The 27,922-nt window shown below is 37.1% G+C and overlaps 1 protein-coding gene across 3 annotated transcripts; it reads right to left on the bottom strand.

Annotated features, from left to right (window-relative positions):
* Positions 1–865: 865 nt before the first annotated feature.
* On the bottom strand, positions 866–27,922 carry LOC120872505 (zinc finger protein 420). Of its 3 annotated transcripts, XM_040252922.1 has the most exons (5): positions 27,647–27,922; positions 25,989–26,039; positions 18,009–18,095; positions 16,590–16,716; positions 866–4,064 (listed from the first exon to the last, which is right to left on the bottom strand). In XM_040252922.1, exons 3-5 carry the CDS (start codon positions 18,015–18,017, stop codon positions 2,137–2,139), a joined length of 2,064 nt encoding a protein of 687 aa, XP_040108856.1. In that variant the 5' UTR covers positions 18,018–18,095; positions 25,989–26,039; positions 27,647–27,922; the 3' UTR covers positions 866–2,136. The 3 variants fall into 3 exon arrangements, with proteins under 3 accessions (XP_040108856.1, XP_040108857.1, XP_040108858.1); XM_040252923.1 differs by lacking the exons at positions 25,989–26,039; positions 27,647–27,922 and adding an exon at positions 24,471–24,548; XM_040252924.1 differs by lacking the exons at positions 16,590–16,716; positions 18,009–18,095; positions 25,989–26,039; positions 27,647–27,922 and adding an exon at positions 8,112–8,192.

Below are 27,922 nucleotides of genomic sequence, written 5' to 3'. Positions count from 1 at the left end.
CCCGCACCATCGCAGCCTGGCACTTTCGGCCACTGCCCCGGACCTTGGACTTGGGGTAGCTCCTCTCGCCTGCGCTTTCACTTTGATTCTATTTCACACAGCAACAAATATTATCATATTCCTCCCAACTCCTTTTGAAAGACCCCATCCAATACCATTTATTCTAACATACTCTACAATTTATTATTCCATGTCCTTCTGCTAGAATTCTCATTAATATATCCTAAACAGCTATGACAGTAGCTGGAATGTAGTAAATATGACTAATTTTAAAATGACAGGCTTGGGTGGGGAAATATTTTAAAGTCTTTGAAGGAGACTCAGTGTCTTTCCATGGATGGGGCAATGGTTTCATTTTTTTGTTCAGACTGCTATTGAAGACCACTCTAAAGTGGCTTCAGTTAGGAGTAGAGAATCAATTTTGTTATTTTGAATCCCACAAGTTCCAAAATTAAGAAGTTACCATTAACCTGGATTGAGCACCTGCAGGCCTGAGACAGCATCTCTTAATAAAGCAATATTGCTTTCAATCTCTGCTAGCAGTCTCTCTCTAGCTAATTCTACACTAAGCTTATGTCTTTCACAGGATATTACTGAAAGAAAGCAGCAAAAAATATACAACACACACACTCTGAGTCACTTCTACCATTTCCTCTAACATTAAAGCCTTAATTGGTACAAGACCTTTCTTGTAAGATGACTGCTCATTTCAGTTCTCTCGCCAGAATTGAGCATATATCCTCATTCCCCATCACCTAAGTTAATGCCATATTTGAGATTTCTTTTACCCACAGCATTCCACTTTCAGGTACAAACTTTTATATCCATTGTAATTTTTAGTGTCAATAACAAAATGACAACAGCATCAACAAACAAGTTTAATTTTATATAAAGAAATACAGAAGGCAGGGAGACCCAAAATGGTATGGCTGTTCCATAAAATCAACATAAGTGCAGACATGTTCTGTAATCCTGCTCCATCATCCTTAATACTCAACACCATTCTCAAAGTTCCTACAGAATTGCCAGAGCTGCAGATTTAAATATCCACATTGTAGGTAGTGAAACAAAAAAGTGCAAAAAAGGAAATTATTTCTTAAGTGTCCTATTCAGACAAACACTTCTTCCAGCTTATAGATCTGCAAGGGAGGCTGAGAAAGTTTTTCAGCCAAGAATTCTATTACTGAAGAAAAAAGAATGAATTTCGGGTAGAGAAATAGTCTCTGATACAGATTCACATCATTTTTAATTGCAAAATAGCCTATCATATCAGTTTTTCAGTTTAACTCAAAAGCTGTACATTCAAATTTTTAAAAATTTCTTAGTAGAAAGGTTTATTTTGGCTATCCATTTTTTTTTCCTTTCTAAGTAACACTTGTACTTAGTGGTCAGAGATGGCAGAAGATAAGAGCTTTTGGACTTTGTTACAATTCAAATCTCTTCAATGATTCACTGATTAAATCTACAGGGTTCTTTTTTACATTATGAATTTCCTCTTACAGCATATGGGACAAAATGTGAATGAAAGCATTCTCATATTCATTACAGCATACAGTGCCCTCCTCTCAAATAATCAAGGTTCAGTGCTAATGAAAGATTTCTCAATATTCATTATAGTCATAAATGTCTTCTCGTGCAAATTCTCTAAAATAACACCAGTAATGATAGCTAATATTTGTAATATGCTGTGTTGAAGGCACTGGTCTAAGAACCTTGCATTTAATAACTTATATAATACTTCTGGGAACCTTATAAGGAAGGTATTCTTCTTAGGTCTATCTGATAATTGTGTAAACCAAAGCAGCAATTAATTATCATGTTAAACGTCACAAAGAAAAGCAACTGAAAGAGTCAAGATAATTTTGAAAGAGACATATGTCTATGGCTAAAAGTCTTCCTATATTTACATGAACAGAATTATTGTCTATTATAATGTGTTAAAGTTGAGTAGGTTTCCAGTAATGACAGGTTTTTCTACATGGATTACATTAGCATTATCTTTCCCCCATACAAATTCACTGATTCTGAACTTTATGAAGCAAATGTGTTTACATGTTCACATTTTAAGAATTCTTTGATGATAATGAATTAATGACCAGAGAAGGCTCTCTATATTAATTACAAGTATCAGGTAATTCATATATAAACTTGTGAGCCATGACTGAAGTCTATCCCACATTCCTTATATTCAAAAGATTTCTCACTTATATGAATTCTTTGATGTTGAGTTAGTTGTGAACCACGAGTAAAGGCCTTCCCACATTCCCGACACTGATACGGTTTCTCACCAGTATGAACTCTCTGATGTCGAGAAAGATGTGAGCTTTGGGTAAAGGCTTTTCTACACTCTTTGCATTCATAGGGTTTCTCACCAGTATGGATTCTCTGATGTAGAGTAAGTTGAGAACCGTGACTAAAGGCCTTCCCACATTCCTTGCATCCATAGGGTTTTTCTCCAGTGTGAATTCGCTGATGTTGAGTAAGTTGTGAACCACGAATGAAGGCCTTCCCACATTCCTTGCACTGATATGGTTTCTCACCTGTATGAATTCTCTGGTGCTGTATAAGTAGTAAGCCACGAGCAAAGGCCTTCCCACATTCATTACATACATAGGGTTTCTCACCAGTATGAAGTCTCTGATGCTGAGAAAGATGTGAACTCTGTGTAAAGGCCATTCTACATTCTTTACATTCATAGGGCTTCTCACCAGTATGAATTCTCTGATGTTGCGTAAGCTGTGAGCCACGAATAAAAGACTTCCCACATTCCTTACACTCATAGGGTTTCTCACCAGTGTGAATTCTCTCATGCTGAGTAAGTTCTGAGCCACGACTAAAGGTCTTTCCACATTCCTTACACTCATAGGGTTTTTCACCAGTGTGAATCCTTTGATGTCGGGTAAGGAGGGAGCCACGATTAAAGGCCTTTCCACATTCCTTACACTGATACGGTTTCTCACCAGTATGAATTCTCTGATGTTGAGTAAGTTGTGAGCCATGACTAAAGGTCTTTCCACATTCCTTACATTCATAGGGCTTCTCATTGGTATGAATTCTCTGGTGTTGAGTAAGTTGTGAGCCACGGATAAAGGCCTTCCCACATTCTTCACATTTATAGGGTTTTTCACCAGTATGAATCCTCTGATGTTGCATAAGTAATGAGCCACGAATAAAGGCCTTTCCACACTCCTGACATTCATATGGCTTTTCCCCATTATGTATTTTCTGATGTTGAGAAAGCTGTGAGCCACAAATAAAAGCTTTGCCACATTCCTTACATTCATAGGGTTTTTCACCAGTATGAATTCTCTTATGAAGAATAAGTTGTGAGAGCTGTGTAAAGACCTTCCTACATTCTTTACATTCATAGAGTTTCTCACCAGTATGAAGTCTCTGGTGCAGAGTAAGTTGTGAGTTCTGAGTAAAGGCCTTCCCACATTCTTTACATTCATAAGGTTTCTCCCCAGTATGGACTTTTTGATGTCGGGTGAGTTGTGAGCTTCGAATAAAGGCTTTCCCACATTCTTCACATTTATATGGTTTTTCACCAGTATGAATTCTATGATGTAAAATAAGTTGGGAGCTCTGAGTAAAGGCCTTCCCACATTCCTTGCATGCATAGGGTTTCTCACCAGTATGAAGTCTCTGATGAAGACTGAGCTGTGAATCACGACTAAAGGCCTTCCCACATTGCTTACATTCATAGGGTTTTTCACCAGTATGAATACTCTGATGTTGAGTTAGGTGTGAGGCTCGTCTAAAGGCCTTCCCACATTCCTTACATTTATAAGGTTTCTCAGTAGAATGACACCTGGGATGTTGAGATAAATAAGCATGCTGGTTGAAAATAGACATTTTATCATATATGATCATTCCTTGACTGAAATATTCCTGATTTTCTTGTTGCTTTTCCAATGTGCCTTTGACTTCCAAATAATCTCTGGAACTGGAGTTCTCAAGATCACAGTTTTCAAGTCTGGCACTCATTTCCCATTGGGATAATTCTGTTTCATAAATGTCTTTTTTTGGAGATAAGAGCTTGTTTGCCCCCCTTGAGGGCAAGTCTGAAAGGTAAGAGAAAATTTTCTGTTGTCATTTCAAAAGAACTTCCATAGTAGAAAAGACTGTATATGAAAATAATATCCATAGGAAATAACCTCAGTGTTTTCCAAATATTGTGTACTACTTACCTTTCCCATAAGAACCTGATATATATTTAGTTTTATAAAACAATGCCTATTCTGTTTTCTATTCTACACTACACTATTTTAGTCATCTTTTTCCTCTCCACTCCACCTTCTCTCACACACAGAGTCAAAAACCACTAAACTGATTTCATGCCACAGTAACGTGTTGCTGGGGCTTCCCTAATGGCCCATCTGCCAATGCAGGAGATGTGGGTTCCATCCCTGGGTCAGGAAGATCCCCTGGAAGTTGAATTAATTACAAATGGCCAATGAGTTGATCAATCATGCCTATGTAATGAAGCCTTCATGAAAAACCCTAACAGAAGGGAAGGGATTCAGAGAGCTGAGTCAGTGACTACACCGAAGTGCTAAAAGGGTGGTATACCTGGAGAGGGTATGGAAGCTCTGCAACTCTTCTCCATACCTTCCTATGGGATAAGCCTTACAGTTGGCTTTTTTTTTTTTTTTTTTCCTTTTCTGTAATGCAAGAATATGAGTTAAACTTTGATTGTCAAGGCATTCATTTCAAGCATGTCTGGACCAATAAACATGCTGCCAGCCACACAACTAGGTAAAGAGGCAGGGTGAGTCAGGATACATCCTCACAGTAAGTTCCTTTGTTTTAGAGACCTTAGTTGATTTCAATAACTGACCATCTGGGCCACTTGTTTTTTTATCTTCCCACGCTTTAGACTCCCAATTCCACCTTTTAAATTCACTAATGAGTGGGCCTGTGAAATCTTCAATCCCAGTTAAAGCAGAACCCCAGGCTCACACACATGCCTGTGTATGGCTCTCTTTTTCTCTCCTGCATTCTCTCTTCCCTAACAACCTCGCTGTATGGCCTCAGATGTGCTGTGTAATTTCCAGGTCCTGTAAGTAAATAAACTTCTTTTTTCTCAAAGTTTCCCTGATATATACTACTGAAACATACTTGCAATCATTGTAGGAACTACAAGTGCTAGTCTGGCCACAGTATTGATTATTGATAGACTGATTCCAGCATAAACAGTAAAAACTACGCATTTCTTTCATTTAGCTGCTACTGAGTTGTATCCTTTATAATAAACTGCTAAGTGTCAATGTTTCTCTAAGATCTGTGAACCATTCTAGCAAATTATTGAACCTGAGATTTATAGCCACTGAGAAACCCTGATTTACAGCCAGTCAGTCAGAAGTACCTGTGACAACTTGGAACTTGGAATTGTCATCTGAAGTGGTGGTCAATCTCATTGGACTGAGCCCTTAACTTGTGGTGTCTGTACTACTCTGGGGAGTCAGTGTCAGAACTGAGTTAAACTGTAGAATACCCAGTTGGCATCCACCAAGAACTAGAGAATTGCTTGGTATGGGAAAATCCACACATCTAGGATCAAAAGTGTTGTATAAGTAGAAGGAAACAGTATCTTTCCCCCTTTTAGGACCTAATATAAACAGACAAGAAATAAAGACAGAGAAGACTGGAACATAAGATGGGTAGATGGGTAAAACTGACGACGTTAACACATTACAATAAAATTAGAAATTACAAAAGCATGCAAAAAATATTTAATGTAACTAAGATACTTCCATATAATGATTATCATAAAAGGAAAATGAAAGAAAAGTAAAACCCATAATTTAAAACTAAATACCAAGAGCAAGCTTGTGTGAAATCCCATGAGATTCAGCTAATGTATCACAGAAAACTTATAGCCTTAAATCCATTTATTAGAAAATAAGAAATAGTTAAAAACAAGAGAATTAAGGTTTAACTCAAGGAGACAGAAAAATAAAACAATTAGCTTTCTAAAAATCAATAAACAAGTAAACTAGAATGCAGAAAGAATAGAAATGGCTAGCAAAACTACAAGTTAATTATTTGCAAACACCAATACATGATACAGAACTTTGACATGTAGGAAAAAAATCAGATTGGGCACAAATCCAAAAAATTGGACAAGAAAAGACCTTAAGTCCCCCAAATCCAAAGGAATTAAAAAGTGCTTATGACAAAAAAACTATATATAACTCAATAGTAAATTATAAAAATGACAAAATGGATGAAAATAATTTTTAAAATGACCCATGAAGATAGAAAATCTGAATATACATCAATAATCACATTAGAATTTAAAATTTGAGTTCAATATCTATGCTCCTAAAAGGCAACAGATACTGATGACTGACAGTATTATTGATAAGATCACATATAACTGTTCTTGAACATATAAAAATATAGAAATCCACCCAAGTCATTTTACAAAATTAAATTAACTCAGGTAAGAAAACTGGACAAAGAAAGCTAAGGAAACCAATCCAATTTCACAAATAAACACAGGTAAATTTTTTAAAGTAAACTATTAGCAACAGATAATCTAGCTGTGTATTTAAGGACTAATACATCATTATCAAAAAAGGTTTATCCTACAAACGCAGAAATAGTTCAACATCAGAAAATGCATTTTAAGACTGTATTTAAACCTCTAAGACCAAATAGCTCTTCCTTAACCTAATTAAGGGTATTTACCAGAAACCTACATAAACATATCTAATAGAAAATTTTTAAATTAAACATTAGAAGCACCAATTAGTTTGAAAAACAAAAATAACTTTTAAAAATGTGATATACTCAAATACTCAGCTCCTTCTACTGATTAGTTTTCTTTTAATGGTACATATAGAAAAGAAAAGGATCATACATTATAGGTGGAGAGCAAATTATCAACCTAGAAATCCAAAATGATCCACTGAAAAACTATTAGATATTTCTGTAAGGTTATTATCAATTTACAGACATGAATATTTCACTCTATCTATGTATGTGTATTTATATCTATGAATTTTTTCACAGAATATTTCTATTGATAATATGAACAAAATTTATGAAGTACTAAGGAAATTACTTACCAAGAAATGTGCAAGATCTTTTAAAAAGGCAATGAAACTTTACAGAGGACATAAAAAGAAAGTAGATATAGTATGTTCAAAGGTAGAAGGATTCAATACTGCAAGTATATGAACAGTGGTCAGATTTCCCCAAAACACCAAGAAATGCTAGGTAATATATGACAAAGTATTACAAGTATTCCTTTTACAAGTATTCCACAGTTTAAAAACAAAGTAAAGTGAAAGTGAAGTCACTCAGTCATGTCCGACTCTTTGCGACCCCATGGACTGTAGCCTACCAGGATCTTCTGTCCATGGGATTTTCCAGGCAATAGTACTGGAGTGGATTGCCATTTCCTTCTCCAGGGCATCTTCCCGACCCAGGGATCGAACCTGGGTCTCCCTCATTGTAGACAGAGGCTTTACTGTCTGAGCCACCAGGGAAGTCCTCAAAAAAAAAAAAAAAAAGTAAAGCAGATCCAAAGGGGGCAAAATGAAGAGATCATCAGAAGCCAGAGGTTAGCATGCTCTGCAGTCACAGCTACCCTCGGGACATTTGCTGACTTCACTTGCCTAAATGTCTGTATCTTAACGGTATAGAAAAAACCCAAGAGACAAAAAGGTCAAGGACTGGCACTGCTTCTCTTCACAAAATCAGAACTGTCCAAGGCCTACAGAGAAAGGAAAGGAAAAAGATCCATCTGACCTCAAAGGAAAATGACAAGGAACATTTTTATCTTGCCCTAGAATCTCTATCAAATGAAGAAAAAATACTATGGATCATCATTACACAAGAGCCTCCATGCTTGCAAGAGACTGAAGAATTAGACTGGTTTCCCAGGAACTGTAATTATTGAATGATACATGTAATATAAATGCTTGAAATATATAAAAATACAAAATCAAAACGAGAGAAAGAGAATATATAGAAGAAACAAAAACATCTAAAGGAGAGAGAAAATAACAAAGTTCTAGAAATAAAGAAAACAATATAATCAATTATATTAAGATCTTAAGAAAATATCTTAAAACAGAGAGAAAATACAGGTTACTTACAAAAGGAACAACAATGAGACAGATGGCAGACTTCTCAAGAGCAACAACAGAAGCCAGAAGACAGTGGAATAATATCTTCAGAGTGCTGAGAAAAAAATAATTGTCAGCATAAATTCTATACCCACTTAAATCATCAGGTAAAATTAAAGGTGAAGCAAAAAATATAAAATGAAGAGTATTTACTAATAATTGGTCTTGCCTAATGTATTTAATGATAAATAAAACAATCCCAGTAGGAAGGTATGATGGAAAAGGAACAGTGTGCAAATAAAAGGATAATCATGTAAATAAATCTACAACCAAATACTACCACTACAAAACAAAATTAATGCCCACTGTGGGGGGTTAAAGGAAACAATTAAAATACTAGTCAACAATAACATATCAGATAGGAAAGATTAATCAAAATGAAAGTATTCTAACATTCTTTATATTGTCCTGGGAGAAGGGAGATATTGTCACTTTTCTTAAGGATGTATTTGTTAAGTGACACAAACAATAATGGTAATGACTAAATGACCAAAATAGACAGAAATACTCCCAAAATATTTAAACTCATGTCATTCAATTTTTTATCTACAAATTGACACGTATTTTTATGTAATGATTATCCAGTGTTCATCAAAGTATAGAAAAAGAGTACAGTCACACACTGCTGGCACAGTCCCGATAAGAATTTTGTGAAAATGAAATGTGTATTTGACATAAACATGTCAATTTCGCCTTTTTATAAATCTCTACTCACTGCCACAGCAGCCACCAATTCATTTCAAGGTAAATAACAAACACCCTCTTCCAACAACACAAGACTCTACACATGGACACCACCAGATTGTAAACACAGAAATCAGATTGATTATATTCTTTGCAGCCAAAGATGGAGAAGCTCTATACAGTCAGCAAAAACAAGACCAGGAGCTGACTGTGACTCAGATCATGAACTCCTTATTGCCAAATTCAGACTAAAATTGAAGAAAGTGGGGAAAACCACTAAACCATTCAGGTATGACCTAAATCAAATCCCTTATAATTATACAGTAGAAGTGAGAAATAGATTTAAGGAACTAGACCTGATAGAGAGTACCTAATGAACTATGGACAGAGGTTCGTGACATTGTACAGAAGACAGGGATCAAGACCATCCCCATGGAAAAAAAATGCAAAAAAAAGCAAAATGGCTGTCTGAGGAGGCCTTACAAATAGCTGTGAAAAGAAGAGAAGCGAAAAGCAAAGGAGAAAAGGAAAGATATACCCATTTGAATGCAGAGTTCCAAAGAATAGAAAGGAGAGATAAGAAAGCCTTCCTCGGCAATCAATGCAAAGGAATAGAGGAAAACAACAGAATGGGAAAGACTAGAGATCTCCTCAAGAAAATTAGAGATACCAAGGGAACATTTCATGCAAAGATGGGCTCAATAAAGGACAGAAATGGTATGGACCTAACAGAAGCAGAAGATATAAGGAAGAAGTGGCAAGAATACACAGAAGAACTATACAAAAAAGATCTTCATGACCCAAATAATCTCGATGGTGTGGTCTGGTCACTCACCTAGAGCCAGACATCCTGCAATGTGAAGTCAAGTGGGCCTTAGGAAGTATCACTACAAACAAAGCTAGTGGAGGAGATGGAATTCCAGCTGAGCTATTTAAAATCCTAAAAGATGATGCTTTTAAACTGCTGCACTCCATATGCCAGCAAATTTGGAAAACTGAGCAGTGGCCACAGGACTGGAAAAGGTCAGTTTTCATTCCGATCCCAAAGAAAGGGAGTGCACTCATCTCACACGCTAGTAAAGTAATATTCAAAATTCTCAAAGCCAGGCTTTAACAATACGTGAACCATGAACTTCCACATGTTCAAGTTGGTTTTAGAAAAGGCAGAGGAACCAGAGATCAAATTATCAACATTCGTTCGATCATCGAAAAAGCAAGAGAGTTCCAGAAAAACATCTATTTCTGCTTTATTGACTATGCCAAAGCCTTTGACTGTGCGAATCATCACAAACTGTGGACAATTCTGAAAGAGATGGGAATACCAGACCACCTGGCCTGCCTCTTGAGAAACCTATATGCAGGTCAGGAAGCAACAGTTAGAACTGGAAATGGAACAACAGACTGGTTCCAAATAGGAAAAGGAGTATGTATAAAAGGCTGTATATTGTCACCCTCCTTATTTAACTTATATGCAGAGTACATCATGAGAAACGCTGGGCTAGCTGAAGCACAAGCTGGAATCAAGATTGCCAGGAGAAATATGAATAATCTCAGATATGCAGAGGACACCATCCTTATGGCAGAAAGTGAAGAGGAACTAAAGAGCCTTTTGATAAAGGTGAAAGAGGAGAAAAAGTTGGCTTAAAGCTCAACATTCAGAAAACGAAGATCATGGCATCAGGTCCCATCACTTCATGGCAATTAGATGGGGAAACAGTGGCTGACTTTATTTTTGGGGGCTCCAAAATCACTGCAGATGGTGACTGCAGTCATGAAATTAAAAGATGCTTACTTCTTGGAAGAAAAGTTATGACCAACCTAGACAGCATATTAAAAAGCAGAGACATTATTTTGTCAACAAAGGTCGGTCTAGTCAATGCTATGGTTTTTCCAGTAGTCATGTATGGATGTGAGAGTTGTACTGTAAAGAAAGCTGAGCACTGAAGAACTGATGCTTTTGAACTGAAGAAGACTCTTTGAAAGTCCCTTGGACTGCAAGGAGATCCAACCAGTCCATTCTAAAGGAAATCAGTCCTGGGTGTTCACTGGAAGGACTGATGTTGAAGCTGAAACTCTAATATTTTGGCCACCTGATGCGAAGAGCTGACTCATTTGAAAAGACCCTGATGCTGGGAAAGATTGAAGGTGTGAGGAGAAGGGGACGACAGAGGATGAGATGCTTGCATAGCATCACCGACTCGATGGACATGAGTTTTGGTAAACTCTGGGATTTGGTGATGGACAGGGAGTCCTGGCGTGCTGTGGTTCATGGGGTCACAAAGAGTCAGACATGACTGAGTGACTGAACTGAACAATCCTTTATATCTGTGGTTTTTAATTGTTGGCCCTGAAATTCTCAGTATGAGAGTGAGGCATATAGTTTATCACAAGACCTCTGCAAAGCAGTATGCAAACGAAATATTATATGTGGAAAGAATAACTATGTTTTATTATTAATTAAAAGTTAATATCTAGTAAAATATTTAACTTCCTTTAAAATGTAAAATTTTTCAAATATTATAATTACTGAAAACTATAAAACTGCATCTGCATTAAAATGAATAAAGTGCATGTGATAAAAAATTAAAGATAACCAGTAAGAGCATATAAATGGTATATGTCTTCCAAACTAAAGAAGGGAGGAAATGGACCTAAAAAAATAACTCTACCCATCCCAGTTAAGGAAAGATTTTAAAGGAATCAAAGAAGATCAAGAGATTAAGCCAAGGGAATTCCCTGCTGGTCCAGTGGTTAAAACTCTGTGCTCTTACTGTAGAGGGCACAGGTTTAATCCCTGCTGGAAAACTAAGACCTTGCATGCCACACACTCAAAAAAAAAAAAGTAAACCTAAAGCATTAAAACAGGAGAGAAATAAACCCAAACATATTCATATTGACAATAAGTTAAATTTAAAAGATAAATTCTCAGATAATATCATATTAGTTACCAAACATGTCAGAACATTTATTTGAACAACCTAAGGAACCTTCAAAAAAATAATATCGGTGTCCTGTATTCATTGATTTAATTGGTCTGGGGTGTGGCTTTGGACATGAAATTTTAAAAGGAACTCTGCTATTTCCAAAGTGTATGTAAGTTTGGAAATAACTTCTATATAGTTTTCCAAAGTGGTTATGCCAATTGATACCAATGTCAGTAAGGTATAGAACTCTTAAAAGAAACAGATCTACTCATGTATAATTCATATACCTACAGTTCATTCATTTAGCATACCTGCAACTCAACAGTTTTTACTATATTCACAGAGTTGTGTGTGCAACAATCATCACAATCAAATTTTATAACATTTTTATCACTTCAATAAGAAACCCCATATCGATTAGCAGCCATTTTCAACTTCCCCATTTTCATTTTTCTATCCACCCTCGCCTCCCAGCCCCCACCTCAGAGCTGGGCAACCACTAATACACTTTCTTTCTCTATGGATTTGTCTACTGTGGACATTTCATTTAACTGCAATCATATAAATAGTCTTTGTGTCTGGCTTCTTTCATTTAGCATATTTTCAAGGTTCATCCATGTTGTATGTATCACAACTTCATTCTTTTTTAAATGCTGACAATATTCCATTATAAGGATATATCAGTTTTATTCATCTATTCAGCTGACAGACATTTGGGTCATTTCCATTTTTTTCCTATTGTGAATAATGAGGTATGTAATACTTCTGCCTTAAATAGTTGTAAACACTTGATACTGTCATACTTCTTAATTTCTGCCAATCTAGTGTGTGTGAAACAATTATCTCACTGGTTTTAATCTGCATTTCTGGACTGCTAATGAGGTTAAAGGTTTCCATGATTATTGGCTATTTGCATTCCCTTTTCCTTGAACTGTCTATAAATGTCTTTTACCTTTTTCTTAACCATCTATACAAGATTTTCATATTCCACATACTAATTTAATTCTTCTGAATATGCACTGCAAGTATCTTCACCAAATTCAAGGCTTATCTTTTATGTCTTTTTATAAGGAGAATAATTTCCATGCAAATTATCAATCTTAGAATGATTATTTATATTTTTAAAAAGAACTAAACAGAACATTTAGAAATATTCAATTTGGTTCTCCTCCAAATCTGTTCCTTTATAAAAACCTTTTATTGCTTGCCATTTTTGTGATTCAGTTTATTTCTTCGAATATTTCACCACTAGTTTATACTTACATTTAAAAATTCCAATATGTGAAATTATTTGCCACATAATCTGTTGTTTCCTTAGATTATCTATCACTCACCTGTGACCTGTTTCCTTGTGAGTTTGATGATATTTGTGAGCTCATCTTTTGTTGATCTTAATTTGTGAGAATTTTAAAGCCCTCTTACTTTGCCTCAGAGACAATATGCATTTGCTTCGGCCAGGATTCAGAGGGCATCACCTTAGAGAATAAAATATCAACTCTTTTTTTTCTATTCTTTAACTATATTTCTTATTACTCTGTCATTCACTTTTCTTGAGATAAATGTTTTCCTATTCTTCCTACAAAGTTAATGCCCACCCCAAGTCCTTTATACTTACTATTAATACTCCATCTACTTGGAATACTGTTCCCCCTGACTCACGGCCTTATTTAGATAAAGTCTTTCTTCAAGTGTTACTTTCTTAGAGAGGTTTCTCCAAAATCTACCTAAAATAATGCACCCCACCAATTGCCATTTAGTTATTTGTCTATTCTACTTTAACTTTATTCATACTCTTTATTGGTACCTGCAATTGCTATATTTATTAAATAAATACATGTACACATACATGCACACACATACACACATATTTTTATTTCCTTATTGTTTTGTATTTCTCCCACAAGAATGTAGGTTTCAGCAGGATAGGATCCTTGTTTAGATCATTATTTCTCCAGTGCCTACTACAATCACTGGCAGAGAATAGTCTTCCCAATAAATAAATATATTTTGAATAAACAAACATATTTTTTGAAATGGAGACAATAAATCTAAATACAGAAAAGTCTGGAAGGTAACTGACCCTCAAATTTATATAAAAGGGTTGTTATGGGGCAGGGGAAGGGGAGGGAAGAGGCAAGAGACAATTATATGCTAGTGACTTGAAGAGTCCGAGGACTAAAGTCATTATTTAGGTAGGAAAATCACTTATTAAAGTTCTCATTGATATAGGCTCTGTTCTTTATTTTGCTATAGGAAAAAAAATCAACTTTCTTCAACAATCACAGGTTCTTCCTGAGCTAACTTCCAATAAAAGGCAGTTCTAGTATATTCATTCTTTGTAAAATACACAGTTCTTAAAATATGATATTCAACTACAGAACACAAATAAGAGAATTTTTTTGTAATGAACTGTGTTTACTTGAATAGTTAGTAAAATGCATTGATCCTCTGTCTCACTATATTAATTATAAGCTCTTCTGTTATCAGAAAAACCATACATTTCTGCACCTATTTAAAAAACATTTAGAGTTGCTTTGGTAGATCTAAATTGTAACAATGAATCATAGCTTGCTTTTTCTGGCAATACTGCAAGTGTCCCAGAATTCATTTCTCTCCTCTGATCATCAAGGAAGACAGGAAGGAAGACAGAAGGAAGATAAGCAATTATATTTAAAGGATAGAGGAGATAAATGTGCCCAATTAAACTATGGATGGAGGTTCATGACACTGTACAGGAGACAGCAATCAAGACCATCCCCAAGAAAAAGAAATGCAAAAAAGCAAAATGGCTGTCTAAGGAGGCCTTACAAATAGCTGTGAAAAGAAAAGCGAAAAGCAAAGGAGAAAAGGAAAGATATACTCACTTGAATGCAGAGTTCCAACTCACCTGAATGCAGAGTTCCAAAGAATAACAAGGAGAGATAAGAAAGCCTTCCTCAGTAATCAGTGCAAAGAAATAGAGGAAAACAATACAATAGGAAAGACTAGAGATCTCTTCAAGAAAATTAGATACCAAACGAACAATTCATGCAAAGATGGGCTCGATAAAGGGCAGAAATGGTATGGACCTAACAGAAGCAGAAGATATTAAGAAGAGGTGGCAAGAATACACAGAAGAACTATACAAAAAAGATCTTCATGACCCAGATAATCATGATGGTGTGATCACTCACCTAGAGCCAGACATTCTGGAATGTGAAGTCAAGTGGGCCTTAGGAAGTATCACTACAAACAAAGCTAGTGGAGGTGATGGAATTCCAGTTGAGCTATTTAAAATCCTAAAAGATGATGCTGTGAAAGTGCTGCACTCAATATGTCACCAAATTTGGAAAACTGAGCAGTGGCCACAGGACTGGAAAAGGTCAGTTTTCATTCCAATCCTAAAGAAAGGAAATGCCAAAGAATGCTCAAACTACTGTACAATTGCACTCATCTCACACACTACTAAAGTAATGCTCAAAATTCTCCAAGCCAGGCTTCAACAATATGTGAACCATGAACTTCCACATGTTCAAGATGGATTTAGAAAAGGCAGAGGAATCAGAGACAAAATTGCCAACATCTGCTGGATCATCAAAAAAGCAAGAGAGTTCCAGAAAAACATCTATTTCTGCTTTATTGACTATGCCAAAGCCTTTGACTGTGTGGATCACCACAAATGGTGGAAAATTCTGAAAGAGATGGGAATACCAGACCACCTGACCTTCCTCTTGAGAAACCTATATGCAGGTCGGGAAGCAACAGTTAGAACTGGACATGGAACAACAGACTGGTTCCAAATAGGAAAAGGAGTACATCAAGGATGTATATTGTCACCCTGCTTATTTAACTTATATGCGGAGTACATCACGAGAAACGCTGGGCTAGCTGAAGCACAAGCTGGAATCAAGATTGCCAGGAGAAATATGAATAATCTCAGATATGCAGATAACACCACCCTTATGGTAGAAAGTGAAGAAGAACTAAAGAGCCTCTTGATGAATGTGAAAGAGGAGAGTGAAAAAGTTGGCTTAAAGCTCAACATTCAGAAAACGAAGATCATGGCATCTGGTCCCATCACTTCATGGCATGGGGAAACAGTGGCTGACTTTATTTTGGGGGGCTCCAAAATCACTGCAGATGGTGACTGCAGCCATGAAATTAAAAGACCACGGTCCTTGGAAGAAAAGTTATGACCAACCTAGACAGCATATTAAAAAGAAGAGACATTACTTTGCCAACAAAGGTCAGTCTAGTCAAGGCAATGGTTTTTCCAGTAGTCATATATGGATGTGAGAGTTGGACGATAAAGAAAGCTGAGGGCCGAAGAACTGATGCTTTTGAACTGTGGTGTTGGAGAAGGCTCTTGAGAGACCCTTGGACTGCAAGGAGATCCAACCAGTCCATCCTAAAGGAAATCAGTCCTGAATATTCATTGGAAAGACTGATGCTGAAGCTGAAACTCCAATACTTTGGTCACCTGATGTGAAAAGCTGACTCACTGGAAAAGACCCTGATGCTGGGAATGATTGAAGATGGGAGGAGAAGGGGATGACAGAAGATGAGATGGTTGGATGGCATCACCAACATGATGGACATGAGTTTGAGTAAACTCCAGGAGTTGGTAATGGACAGGGAGGCGTGACGTGCTGCAGTCCATGGGGTTGCAAAGAATTGGACATGACTGAGCAACTGAAGTGAACTGAATGAAACTATCCATTCTACTTCTAGCAATTTAAAACTATTCCTTTGAGAATAATACAAAATGCAGTTAATTACTTAAAAACAACCCTGAAATAATGGAAACGACAACAGCCATTCCAAAGATAGATCCTGAAATACTAGGCGTAGATGTTCTTACCTAGTGACACCAAGTTACTATAGTTCTCCAACATCACATCTCTATACAAATCCCTTTGAGCTGAGTCTAGGCAATCCCACTCTTCCTGAGAGAAGTCAATGGCAACATCTCTAAACATCACTGATCTCTGAAACAGAAACATAATAGTAGTTGTGAAAATAGAGAAAATACTTTTTCAGTGGAAGGGGAGATGATGGAGAGAGCTCTCTACAAAGAAGGGAACAGAGCAATTTGGCTGGGCAGTCTTTTACATGGATGAGACACTAAACAAATTGGTGCTTCTCAAGTTTCTTTTTATGCTTGTCACTATAGATAGATTATCCATCTATGTTGCTGCATATAGAATATCTCATTATGCATATAAATCTGGAAATTCATGAAGTAAATGCAACATCCCAATTAAAAGAAATAGCACACAAAGTACCCTGTACAATATGTATCTTATATACCATACATGCTCAATAAATGTGAGTTTCTCTTTCTTCTCCATTTAAGAAGGAAAAAATTTGGTAAATTTTTCTGTAAAATCTTATAGAATCTCTATAAGATTTGTATAAAATGAAAGAATTTACTGAAACCTCAGGTTCATTTTATTAATATCAGAACATTACATCAAAAAAAACATTACATCATAGGCATTTTCCTATTACCAACAATTTAATAAATACTTAAAATAGGCTGTACAATAGCTCCATATAATGAATATATCTGACTTAGTAAGTGTGCATCATTAAACACTTTAGGTTATATAAAAACCTCGTAAGCATTTCTTACTTTTGGGAGTTTATAATTCTCAACAGCATCATCATATGAATAATGATCTTTCTTGTTACTATTCATCACTTAAAAAACTCACCTTTTTCCTTATTCCAAGCAACAGAAAGATGGTATGGATAATCTAAACTTACACATTCAAGATTAGCCCAACATGCTGAATCTCAAAATGATCCATGTTATTGGTACTGGTCAATCATGCATTCCCAGGGTAGATCCCTGATCCCTCTGTATTCAATCCCTAATCATGCTGATAATCTTAAAAGCTCACAAAGCATGAGGTCTTGCTATGTACGAACACTAAGCCCAGTCAAGAGCAAATCCTACCTTGTCTAACCAGGAAACTACCGTCTAAAGAGAATTTCAAAGTTTTCTCCTGTGTGGTGTATAAACATCTCTGTGTCTCTGCTTTTGTTATATCAGTGCTCCCAGTCAAAGAAGCTCACTGGATTTTTGCCTAAGCATGTGAGTATAAACTAGATTAGAAAGCATACTTAGGGAAAACACTATCACTTTATAACAATGGAACAAACCAGAAAGCACATTCCTGAGTGGGGTGAGTCAGGAAGAAGTTTTCAGAATAAGCAATGCAAACATGCACATACTCTGTAAAAAAGTGATTCTTTGAAGAGGGTACTGGTTTACCTGAGCCATGGTTTTTAGAGCTGCGAGACATGATTGATCATCTTCTAGATTCCTATTTTAGAGAAGCACAGTCTGGAAAAGGTAGTGCTGGGGAGGAAAAAACAAAACCATGAGCCCATGCTTTGTACAAAGCTCCATATGGATAAGTCAGAGTTATCTTTGTTGTTTTCCTTTTCCTGTCTCTTTCTACTATCCACAATATACACACTAAGCAGGGGAGATACAGGTAGGTGATAGCTGTTACCCTGGTCAAACTCAATGCTCTCTCAATATACAAAAGAAAATATTTACAACTTCTCTGTTTATAAAACGAAACTTGTAGGCAATAAGACACATTTATATACAGTATAGGAAATGGCAACCCACTCCAGTACTCTTGCCTGGAAAATCCCATGGACAGAGGAGCCTGGTAGGTTACAGTCCATGGGGTCGCAAAGACTTGGACACGAGTGAGCGACTTCACTCACTCATACCAAAAATAAAAGAGAATGCCCACCTGTTACATTTTAATATGTTAATGATTATACACAACAACACAGAAGGTACAGTTAAATACTTATGCTTACAACCACAAAAAACATGTTGTTGACATCATTTATTTATAGTTGACATTTTAAAATAAAGGCCATATGTGTGTGTGTATGTGTGTTTGTGTCTGTAGAATCAAGGAAACGCATTAACTACAAATAGAGACTTCTACAAGTATGTGATAATTGGCAAGTCAAATATCACAAGCAGTGTTGCCACCAGTGCTGTGACTTTTTAAAATGGTTTTTAAAAACTCGGTAAATTTCTGAATAAAACAAAGTACAATCTTTTATCAATCAAACTATGATAGCATTCCTGGAAGATTTAGCTAATAGCAAAACTATGCAATTAATAGTAAAAGAGAAAAGTTGAACAATTTGAAAAGTATGTGAGAGATTCTAGACCCAAATAATAAAAAACACATTTCACCCCACTCCCAGCTGTGGTCCTCATTTTGCAGGTCACTGAACAATTTTTTTTGTTGTGCACTGCAGGACATCTAGATCAGGAGTTGGGCAAACTATTGCCCACCAACTATTTTTTAAAATAAAACTTTACTGAAATACATCTATACTCTATACTCATTCATTTATATACTGTCTTTGGTAACTTCCACACTATAATGGCAGAGTTGAGAGCTGCAAGAGACCATATGGCCCATAAAGCCTAAAATATGTACCGTCTAGCCCTATACAGAAAAGCTGTCAAACCTATGATCTAGATTCACGGTTTGCTTCAGTCTTTCAAAAGCCAGAAGCCTTCACCCTCAGTTCAGTTATCTTAACATTGACAAGCACCCAGTTATATTTCTAAAACATCCCTGCAGAAAGTCACTGCCTCTACAGAAAATCACTGATACAGGTGCTCAACAAATAATTAGAAACTCCACTTCTAACAGCTGCAATAGGTAACTATGCCCATCATAACAATAAAAGAGAATTCAGGTGAAATGAAAATCACAATTAAAAATTCACCGCAGAGCTAAAGATACAAATTTAAGTGAACTAATTAACTCCAAACAGTGCCAAGTTTTTCTTAAAAAACATATGTGGATGCTCCCATTCCTGGCAGGTTTAAACTAAATTTTACTTACCTTAAAGGTAAATAATCCAATTATTTCAATAAAAGGACAATATCAAAACAAGACAAAAAGCAAATTCCAACTATATGCTGTCTATAAGAAATACACTTTAAATACAAAGACACAGATAAGTTAAAAGTTAAATGGAGAAATATATATCATACAAATGCTAAGTATAAGAAAGCTTGTGTACTCATATTAATATAAGGCAAAACAGATTTCAAGACAAAGAGTAATACTGGAAATAAATGATAAATTTCTCAAGAAAATATAGCCATCCTAAATGTGTAGAGACTTAAGAAAAAAATATCAAATACTGAAAGCAAAACTTGACAGAACTAAAAGAAGAAACAGACAAATCTACAATCAGATTTGGAAATTTTAACATCTTTCTTTCAATAACTGATACAACAAAGATTTTTAAAAATTAGTAACAATATAGAGGATTTATTCAAAACCATCAAGCACTGTGATATAATTGCTATCATACCCAACTGTCAAGAACATCACACTCAACTGTCAAAAGCTGAGATATGCTAAATTGAGCTGAGCTGCCAGTTGTTAGAAAAGCTGATGAAGACAACAGCCAAAATAAAGTACCAGTCAAGCCCTTAATCTTTAATCACTTACTAATCAGCTAGTATAAGCAAGAGGCTAGCCAAGAGAAAGTGCTGACTCCCCTACTGTTCCATTTTCCCCCATGAAACAGCACCTAAAGAGGGTCAGAAGGATAAATACAGACCCATGGAATCATGTCACTGCCAAAGGAGTACTCAAAAAAGAGGCCCCTCCCATTTCACGGAGAGGGAGATGGGGAAGGGCTAGAAGAGTATTGAGTACCAAGTCACAATGGAGACAGAGTATCAAGGTTTGCCTCCCTATCCATGATAAGGAAGTCTTGACAGAGGTATCTGATAAGGAGGTATTGAAGGACTTCCCTGGTGGTACAGTGGATAAAAATCTGCCTGCCCCTGCACAGGACAAAGGTTCAATCCCTGGTCTGGGAAGATTCCCACATTCCACAGAGCAACTAGCACAGCGCCACAACTAAAGCTCTCTGCAACTAGAGAAAACCTGTGTACAGCAACCACCAAATAAGTAAATAACTTAAATGTATTCTTTAAAAAGAGAGATTATAATGGAGGCACTCGGGTTAGAAAAGCACATGTGCGTTAAGAGCATGACTGGCGAGGGGGCCTGAGTCCTGGACTGCAACTCCCTTAGGATAACCATGACCAAAGTACTAAAAATATTTTAAGTTTGAGTCATTCAGAGTATATTTTCTGGTCTTGGTTCACACACAATTAAATTAGAAATAACAATAAGTTTTAGAGGAAATTCCAAATATCTGCAAATTAAACATATTTCTAAATAACCCATAAGAAATCACAGGAGATTAGAAAATAGATTGAACTGAATGACTATGAAAACACAACTTACTGGAACTTCCCTGGAAGTCCAGTGGTTAGGACTCCACAGTTCTCTTGCAGGGGGCATGGGTTCAATCTCAGGTCAGGGAATTAAGATTCCACAAGCTGCAACTTACCAAATTTTGTGGGCTGTAGCAAAACCAGTATTTAAAGGAAAATTTACAGCTTTAAATGATAGGTAAAAAAGAGAGATATACCATCAGTGATTTAGGTTCCCATGTTCAAGAGCTTGCCAAAGAACAAATGAAGCTCAAAGTAAGAGGAAAAGAAATAAAGAAATAAACACAAAATCCACAATGGATTCAAAATGGATCCAATAAAATCCAAAATGGATTAACAGGGAATCAACAAAGTAAAAAATGTGTTCTTTCAAAAGATTAATACAATTGATAAGCTTCTAGCAAGTCTATGGAGAAAAAGAAATTACCAATATGGAGAATACACTACAGAGTTCATAGGCATTAAAAGGATGATGCAACTCTATGCCAATAAACTTGACAACATGAATGATATGGACAAATACCTTAAAAGACAAATTATTAAAAATCACAGAAGAAGAAACAAAAAATGAACTGCCCCACAGATATTTCAGAAATTGAATTTTCAGTAAAAAACAAAACACCCTGTCCACAGAGAGGACCCAGATGACTTCACCAGTAAATTCTACCAACATTTAAGGCTGATATAGTACTATTCTTCCATAAACTTTTTCAGAAAGTAGGAAAAAGAGTAAACATTCTTTTTTACATTTTGAGGCAAAAAACCCATAATACCAAACTTGACAAAACCATTACAAGAAAAAAATCATAGTTCAATATCTCTCATTAACACAGACACACAAAAAAGTGTAAGGTAATATCAAACAGACTCCATTTGACTTTGGAACTGTGTTTCATGTAAGACAAAATTAAATCAAACTGGAAAAAAAATCCCAAAGAACCATAAGCAAATTGAAACAAATTTATCTGTTCATAATACTAGCAGGGTAAACACAGAAAGGAAGTGTTTATTTCAAGAAACTTTAAAATATATACATTTGACATTAGATTCCTAGTGCAATATAACCTACAGACAAAATAACTATAAACTGTTTTTCAGCAGCTATACTGTTATTAATGCTATTGGCATTGTTATTCTAAAACATTCACATTCTAAAATAATTACATCAGGTACACATATATCAATGAAAATGAAGCAAATATCTAATTATCTTAATGTTATTAAGAATAAAGATTTTCAGAGTCCAAAACGAGATACAAATGTAAAAATTAAGAAAAACTATAACCTTTAAATTCATTGGAAATATCAGTATAAACTCAGGATCTATTTTTCTCCTTCTAAAAAATACATATGTAACCAGCTCTATAAAAACCTACAAGCAATAACAACCAGAAGCAATGAAAACTATCATCCTAATTGTGGCTTTTAAAAACAGTTTACCACTAAAAGGAACCACAGCTCCATATAGAAGTGGCTGATTTCATATTTAACACAAGATGTATTAGATGGGCTTAGAACATCCTGTCACACCAGAAAGTTTGGAATCTACCAAAGACTCTAAAAGCCATCCTAAAGAATTCAAAAGGAGCCAAATCAGAAGTAGTCAAGTAGTAACGAGGATCCCACTGGTAAAACATAATTTAAGTTTTAATAAGAATAACTGCTACAGACTGAACACAAACATATTTGAATCGACAAGTTCTTAATGGTAATTTAAAAGAAAAACATAGGATAAATTTTGAAAGATACTGAAAAATAATGAGATGTAAAATCAAGCTTTCATCCTACTTTTTTTTTTTTGCCATATTTTAGTTCTCCCACCAGGGACTAACCCTGGGCCTGGGCAGTGAGATCACCAAGTGCTAACACCGGACCACCAGGGAATTCCCTATTCTACTTTTTTTGCATAAGCTATATTTCAGGGTAACTAAGACACTGATGAGAGGATGGTTCCCTTTGTCGAAGTATCCCAGCTAATAAATGCAGAAGAAATTATAGAATTAAATAATATTCTGTAACTTCTGATGAAATAATGGATTCTAAAGGAAAGATTATCAATGGCTGCTAACATCATATAAAGGAAAACAACCAAATGTTATTCACTACTTCAGATACATACAAACACATACACTTATACATATATATCACTTGAAAGAAAAGTAGAAGAATAAAGGTAAGTACAGGGAGTTATCTACAGAGGGAAGAAACCAGATGAAAGGGACAGGAATGGATGCTAGACTTCTCTAAATTCACCTTGTTCTATAGTTTTGATTTTAGAAATATGTAAATATTTTACGTGATTTTAAAACAAAATTAAATCAAAGTGGTGGGAAGACAATCCCTAAAACTAGAAAGCAAGGTGAAACAAAGGAGCCTGTGTCTCTCAAGTTGATGGTTTACCTATAAGAAAGGTTATTATAGGTGACTTTAAAAACACAGAATTTGATTACAGATCCTTTAGTGGGTTATGTCCTATTGAACTACATGAAGTCTGGGCTGTTTTCTGTATAAGATTAGTAAAAATGTTGGCCTTGTTATTTTGAAACTCTTCCTCTCAATCCAAAAGGAAGCAGAAAAAAAAAAAAAAGGAAAAAGAAAGAACAGATAGAACAACTATAAATGGCAAGATGATAGATTTGACCCAAACTGTACCAATAACCATACTAAATACAAATAGTAAAAACACTCCAATTAAAAAATGGATATTGTTAAACTGGATAAAAACACAGGATCCAACGAACTTCTGCCTACAAGAAATGTACTTTATCAGAACACAAATAGGTTAAAAGTATAGAAAAAGACTGGACCTTAAAAAAAGCTGAGGGCCAAAGAATTAATGCCGTTCTGGAGAAGACTCTTGAGAGTCCCTTGGACTGCAAGGAGATCAAACTAGTCAATCCTAAGGAAATCAACCATGAATATTCACTGGAAGGACTGACGCTGAAGCTCCAATACTTTGGCCACCTGATGTGAAGAGCCGACTCACTGGAAAAGACCCTAATGCTGGGAAAGATTGAAGGCAAAAGGAGAAGCGGGCGGCAGAGGACGAGATGGCTAGATAGCATCACCAATTCAATGGACATGAATCTGAGCAAACTCCAGGAGACAGTGAAGGACAGGGAGGCCTAGCATGCTGCAGTCCATGGGGTCTCAAAGACTGAGACACAACTTAGCACCTGAACAATAACAACATAGAAAAAGATATACCATGCTAACATTAATGAAAAAAAGCTGAAGTGGCTATATTAAATATCAGATAAATGTTCAGAGCAAAGAATATTACAAGAGGAAACCATTTCAGAATGATAAAGGGGTCAATTCAACATCTGAGTCTGAAATATTTATGTAACTAATAATACAGCTTCCAAATAAATGAAACAGAAACTGATAGAAATTACAGAGAAAGAGGTAAATCCAACTCACTCAATAAGAGTACAGAAGATTTAAGGGGGCTTCCCTGGTGGCTCCAGAGAAGGCAGTGGCACCCCACTCCAGTACTCTTGCCTTGGAGACTCCCATGGATGGAGGAGCCTGGTGGGCTGCAGTCCGTGGGGTCGCACAGAGTCGGACACAACTGAGCGACTTCACTTTCACTTTTTGCTTTCATCCACTGGAGAAAAAAATGGCAACCCACTCCAGTGTTCTTGCCTGGAGAATCCCAGGGACGGCGGAGCCTGGTGGGCTGCCGTCTTTGGGGTTGCACAGAGTCGGACACGACTGAAGCGACTTAGCAGCAGCAGCAGCAGCCCTGGTGGCTCAGGGGTAAAGAAGCTACCTGCAATGCAGATGTGAGTTCAATCCCAGGGTTGGGAAGATCCCCTGGAGGAGGGCATGGCAACCCACTCCAGTATTCTTGCCTAGAGAATCCCATGAACAGGGGAGGCTCCAATCCATAGGGTTGCAAAGAGTTGGACACAACTGAAGCAACTGAGTACAGCACACGGAAGATTTAAACACTACCAATCTATCTGTCTTAGCAAGTATTCACAGAACATTCTGCCCAACAGTGGCAGAATACAGTCTTTTCAGTGCACACCAAACATTTATAGGAGAGCCCACACGTTCTGGGTCATAAAATAAACATTCATAAATTTAAAATGATTCAAGTCATATGAAGTATGTTCTCTGAACATAATGGAATGAAATTAGAAATCAGTAGCAGAAAAACATCTGGAAGATCCTTAAAATGTTTGAAAACTAAATAAAGTGTTGCTAAATAACCCCATACAACAAAGAAGAAATCAAAAGGCAAATTAGGAGGGATTGTGAACTGAAGGCAGAATAACTGAAATAAGATTACCAAGTGATAACTTTTAAGGTGGGCATGTGATAGTTCATTACACTTTTGTGTATCTCTGAAAAATAACAAAAAAAAGTTAAAACAGAATGCTATGTCAGAAATAACACAACAGAGCTCTTCCTTTTTAAATTTATGGATCTCAAGGTCCTTCTTCCTCTATCTAACCACTACTAGGAAGCATCCTGGAGAAGGCAATGGCACTCCACTCCAGTACTCTTGCCTGGAAAATCCCACGGACGGAGGAGCCTGGTAGGCTGCAGTCCATGGGGTCGCTGAGAGTTGGACACGACTCAGTGACTTCACTTTCACTTTTCACTTTCATGCATTGGAGAAGGAAATGGCACCCCACTCCAGTGTTCTTGCCTGGAGAATCCCAGGGACGGCGGAGCCTGGTGGGCTGCCGTCTATGGGGTCGGGTCGCACAGAGTCGGACATGACTGAAGCGACTGAGCAGCAGCAGCAGCAGCAGGAAGCATCCATCACAATTAACTGAACATATATTCCTTGCTCCCAGTCTACAGAAAATTGCCTGGCCCCTCCATCACTTGAGAAGGCTTCAGTGGACATTTCAAAAAGAAAAGATTCTTACGCCCTGAAAAAACAAAATCATTTCATGAAACGAAGAGGAAACATATACACACCTTGAAGCTTGCTTCTGACTGTACGACAGTCATTCTTCCTTCCTCTGGGTGCTACTCTCAGAAGGGAAAAAAAAGAACCATGAAATACTGGCCCTTTCTGAGGGTATACTCTAAATTAGAACCCCACCCCATTAATCTACCCCTCATTTAATATAGAAGAAAATCAGAAGGAGACTAGAACAGTTCTGCACTTTCTGTATTAGAAAGAAGGGCCAAGATCACAGCCATCTTGGGCTGGAATCTGTTTCTGAATTCAAAGCTGTCTGTTGGAGACAAACTGCAGTGGAGTGTACAGTTTCCCAAGTCTCTGATTGACTCTTCTAGCACACTCTCTGGAAGTATTCCCACTCCTGGAATTCCATTACATTTCCCAGTGACCTGTCTTGAAGGTGCCATCAGTTCTAAAATTCTCATCTCAAGAATCTGTGCTTTAGAATAACTAATAGTCTTAAATCAGGAGTTCAAATTTCTGACATTCCTTCCTGTCACTTTTCTGCATTCAAAACTCTGAAGGTTCTAAGGTGAGAGGGCACCAGCAAGCAGTAGGGAAGTTACATCTTAAATCCCACAGCAAACTAAGGATAAATATGAAAAATGAAGCACCACAGCCAATGTGTGAAAAGAGGGGAAATGAATCACTGTGATCAAAAGAGAAGGAAGTCATCCTCAGAGGACCACATGGGATTCTTTTTTTCTTTTTTTAATATTTATTTATTTGGGTGTTCCAGGTCTTAGTTGTAGCATGAAGGATCTTTAGTTGCAGCATGTGGGATCTAATTCCCGAACCAGGGATGGAACCCAGGCCCGCTGGATCCGAAGCAGGGCGTTTTAGCTACTGGATCACCAGGGAGGTACCCACATGGGATTCTTGATCCATAGGCAGACAGCCCCAGAATGAATCCAGAAATACCAATATGCAATTTTACCTCTGTATCCAGCTAAACTTCCGTAAGGTCACAGGCTATGAAACATACAAATGACTTACAGAGTCACACACAATCACATTTCCACAGTCTCACGGCCAGTCACCATCACCAAGTTAACACTACACTGTCTGACCATCTAGTCTGAAAATCCAATCCTATACCGAACATACACATCACTCAAGCACATACAAGCACCCTGCTGGGGACACACACAGCCCAAAATAACCTTTCACAACACTTTTACTCTTTTCACAGTCATTCAATCAGATAGTCAGAAAAACACAACCAAGTACCACTTCAAGGAAACAAGCAATCACAAACATCGTGTTACAGAAACACGATCATAACACCTCAAAGTAACAGGCAAACCCAAGAAACACACACACAACCTCAAAGTAACACAAGCACTTTCAAACAGCCTGTCACAACAACACTGTCGCACATCGCAGTCTTGAACAAACGGTCCACACACAATTATACTGTCACATAAGCACATTTCCACTCAGGGAAGCACGCGGTCATGAACACAGTCAAAGCAGAACTACCACATCCTCAGAGTCAAAAACAACTCACACTCACACAAACGCTTACACACAAAACCACAGCAGTACACGCCCATTCGCCGATACGGTAACCAATACCAGGTTGCCTGACACACACACACAGACACACACCCAGGCACACACCCCGACGCTTCCTCGGAGCGTTTCCGCCCTGGCGTTCCGGACATACCTCGACAGAGGGTGCATGCAGTTCAGGGCCCAGGATCTGGTGCCCGGAGTCCCTGCCGGGTTTCGGGTTCGCCCGCCCTGCGGGAGCCAGGCCAAACTCCACCAGGGGCGCAGCCCTCTCCCCATGCGACGTCCCCAAATCACGCGAAAAAACGGAAATGAAGCCGCGTTCGGGACGCGGTGGCTCTGGGAAATGTAGTCCAACTCCGGGCAGGCTGTGGCTGGCCGGCCAGGACGCTAGGAGACCTAGTTCACTAACTCCCTGCGGGCTTCGTGG

This window comes from Oryx dammah, unplaced genomic scaffold (genome assembly GCF_014754425.2).
Source record: "Oryx dammah isolate SB20612 unplaced genomic scaffold, SCBI_Odam_1.1 HiC_scaffold_13, whole genome shotgun sequence".
Taxonomy (NCBI): domain Eukaryota; kingdom Metazoa; phylum Chordata; class Mammalia; order Artiodactyla; family Bovidae; genus Oryx; species Oryx dammah.
The sequence above is the reverse complement of the archived record's forward strand: the minus strand, read 5'-3'. Positions and strand labels throughout refer to the sequence as shown.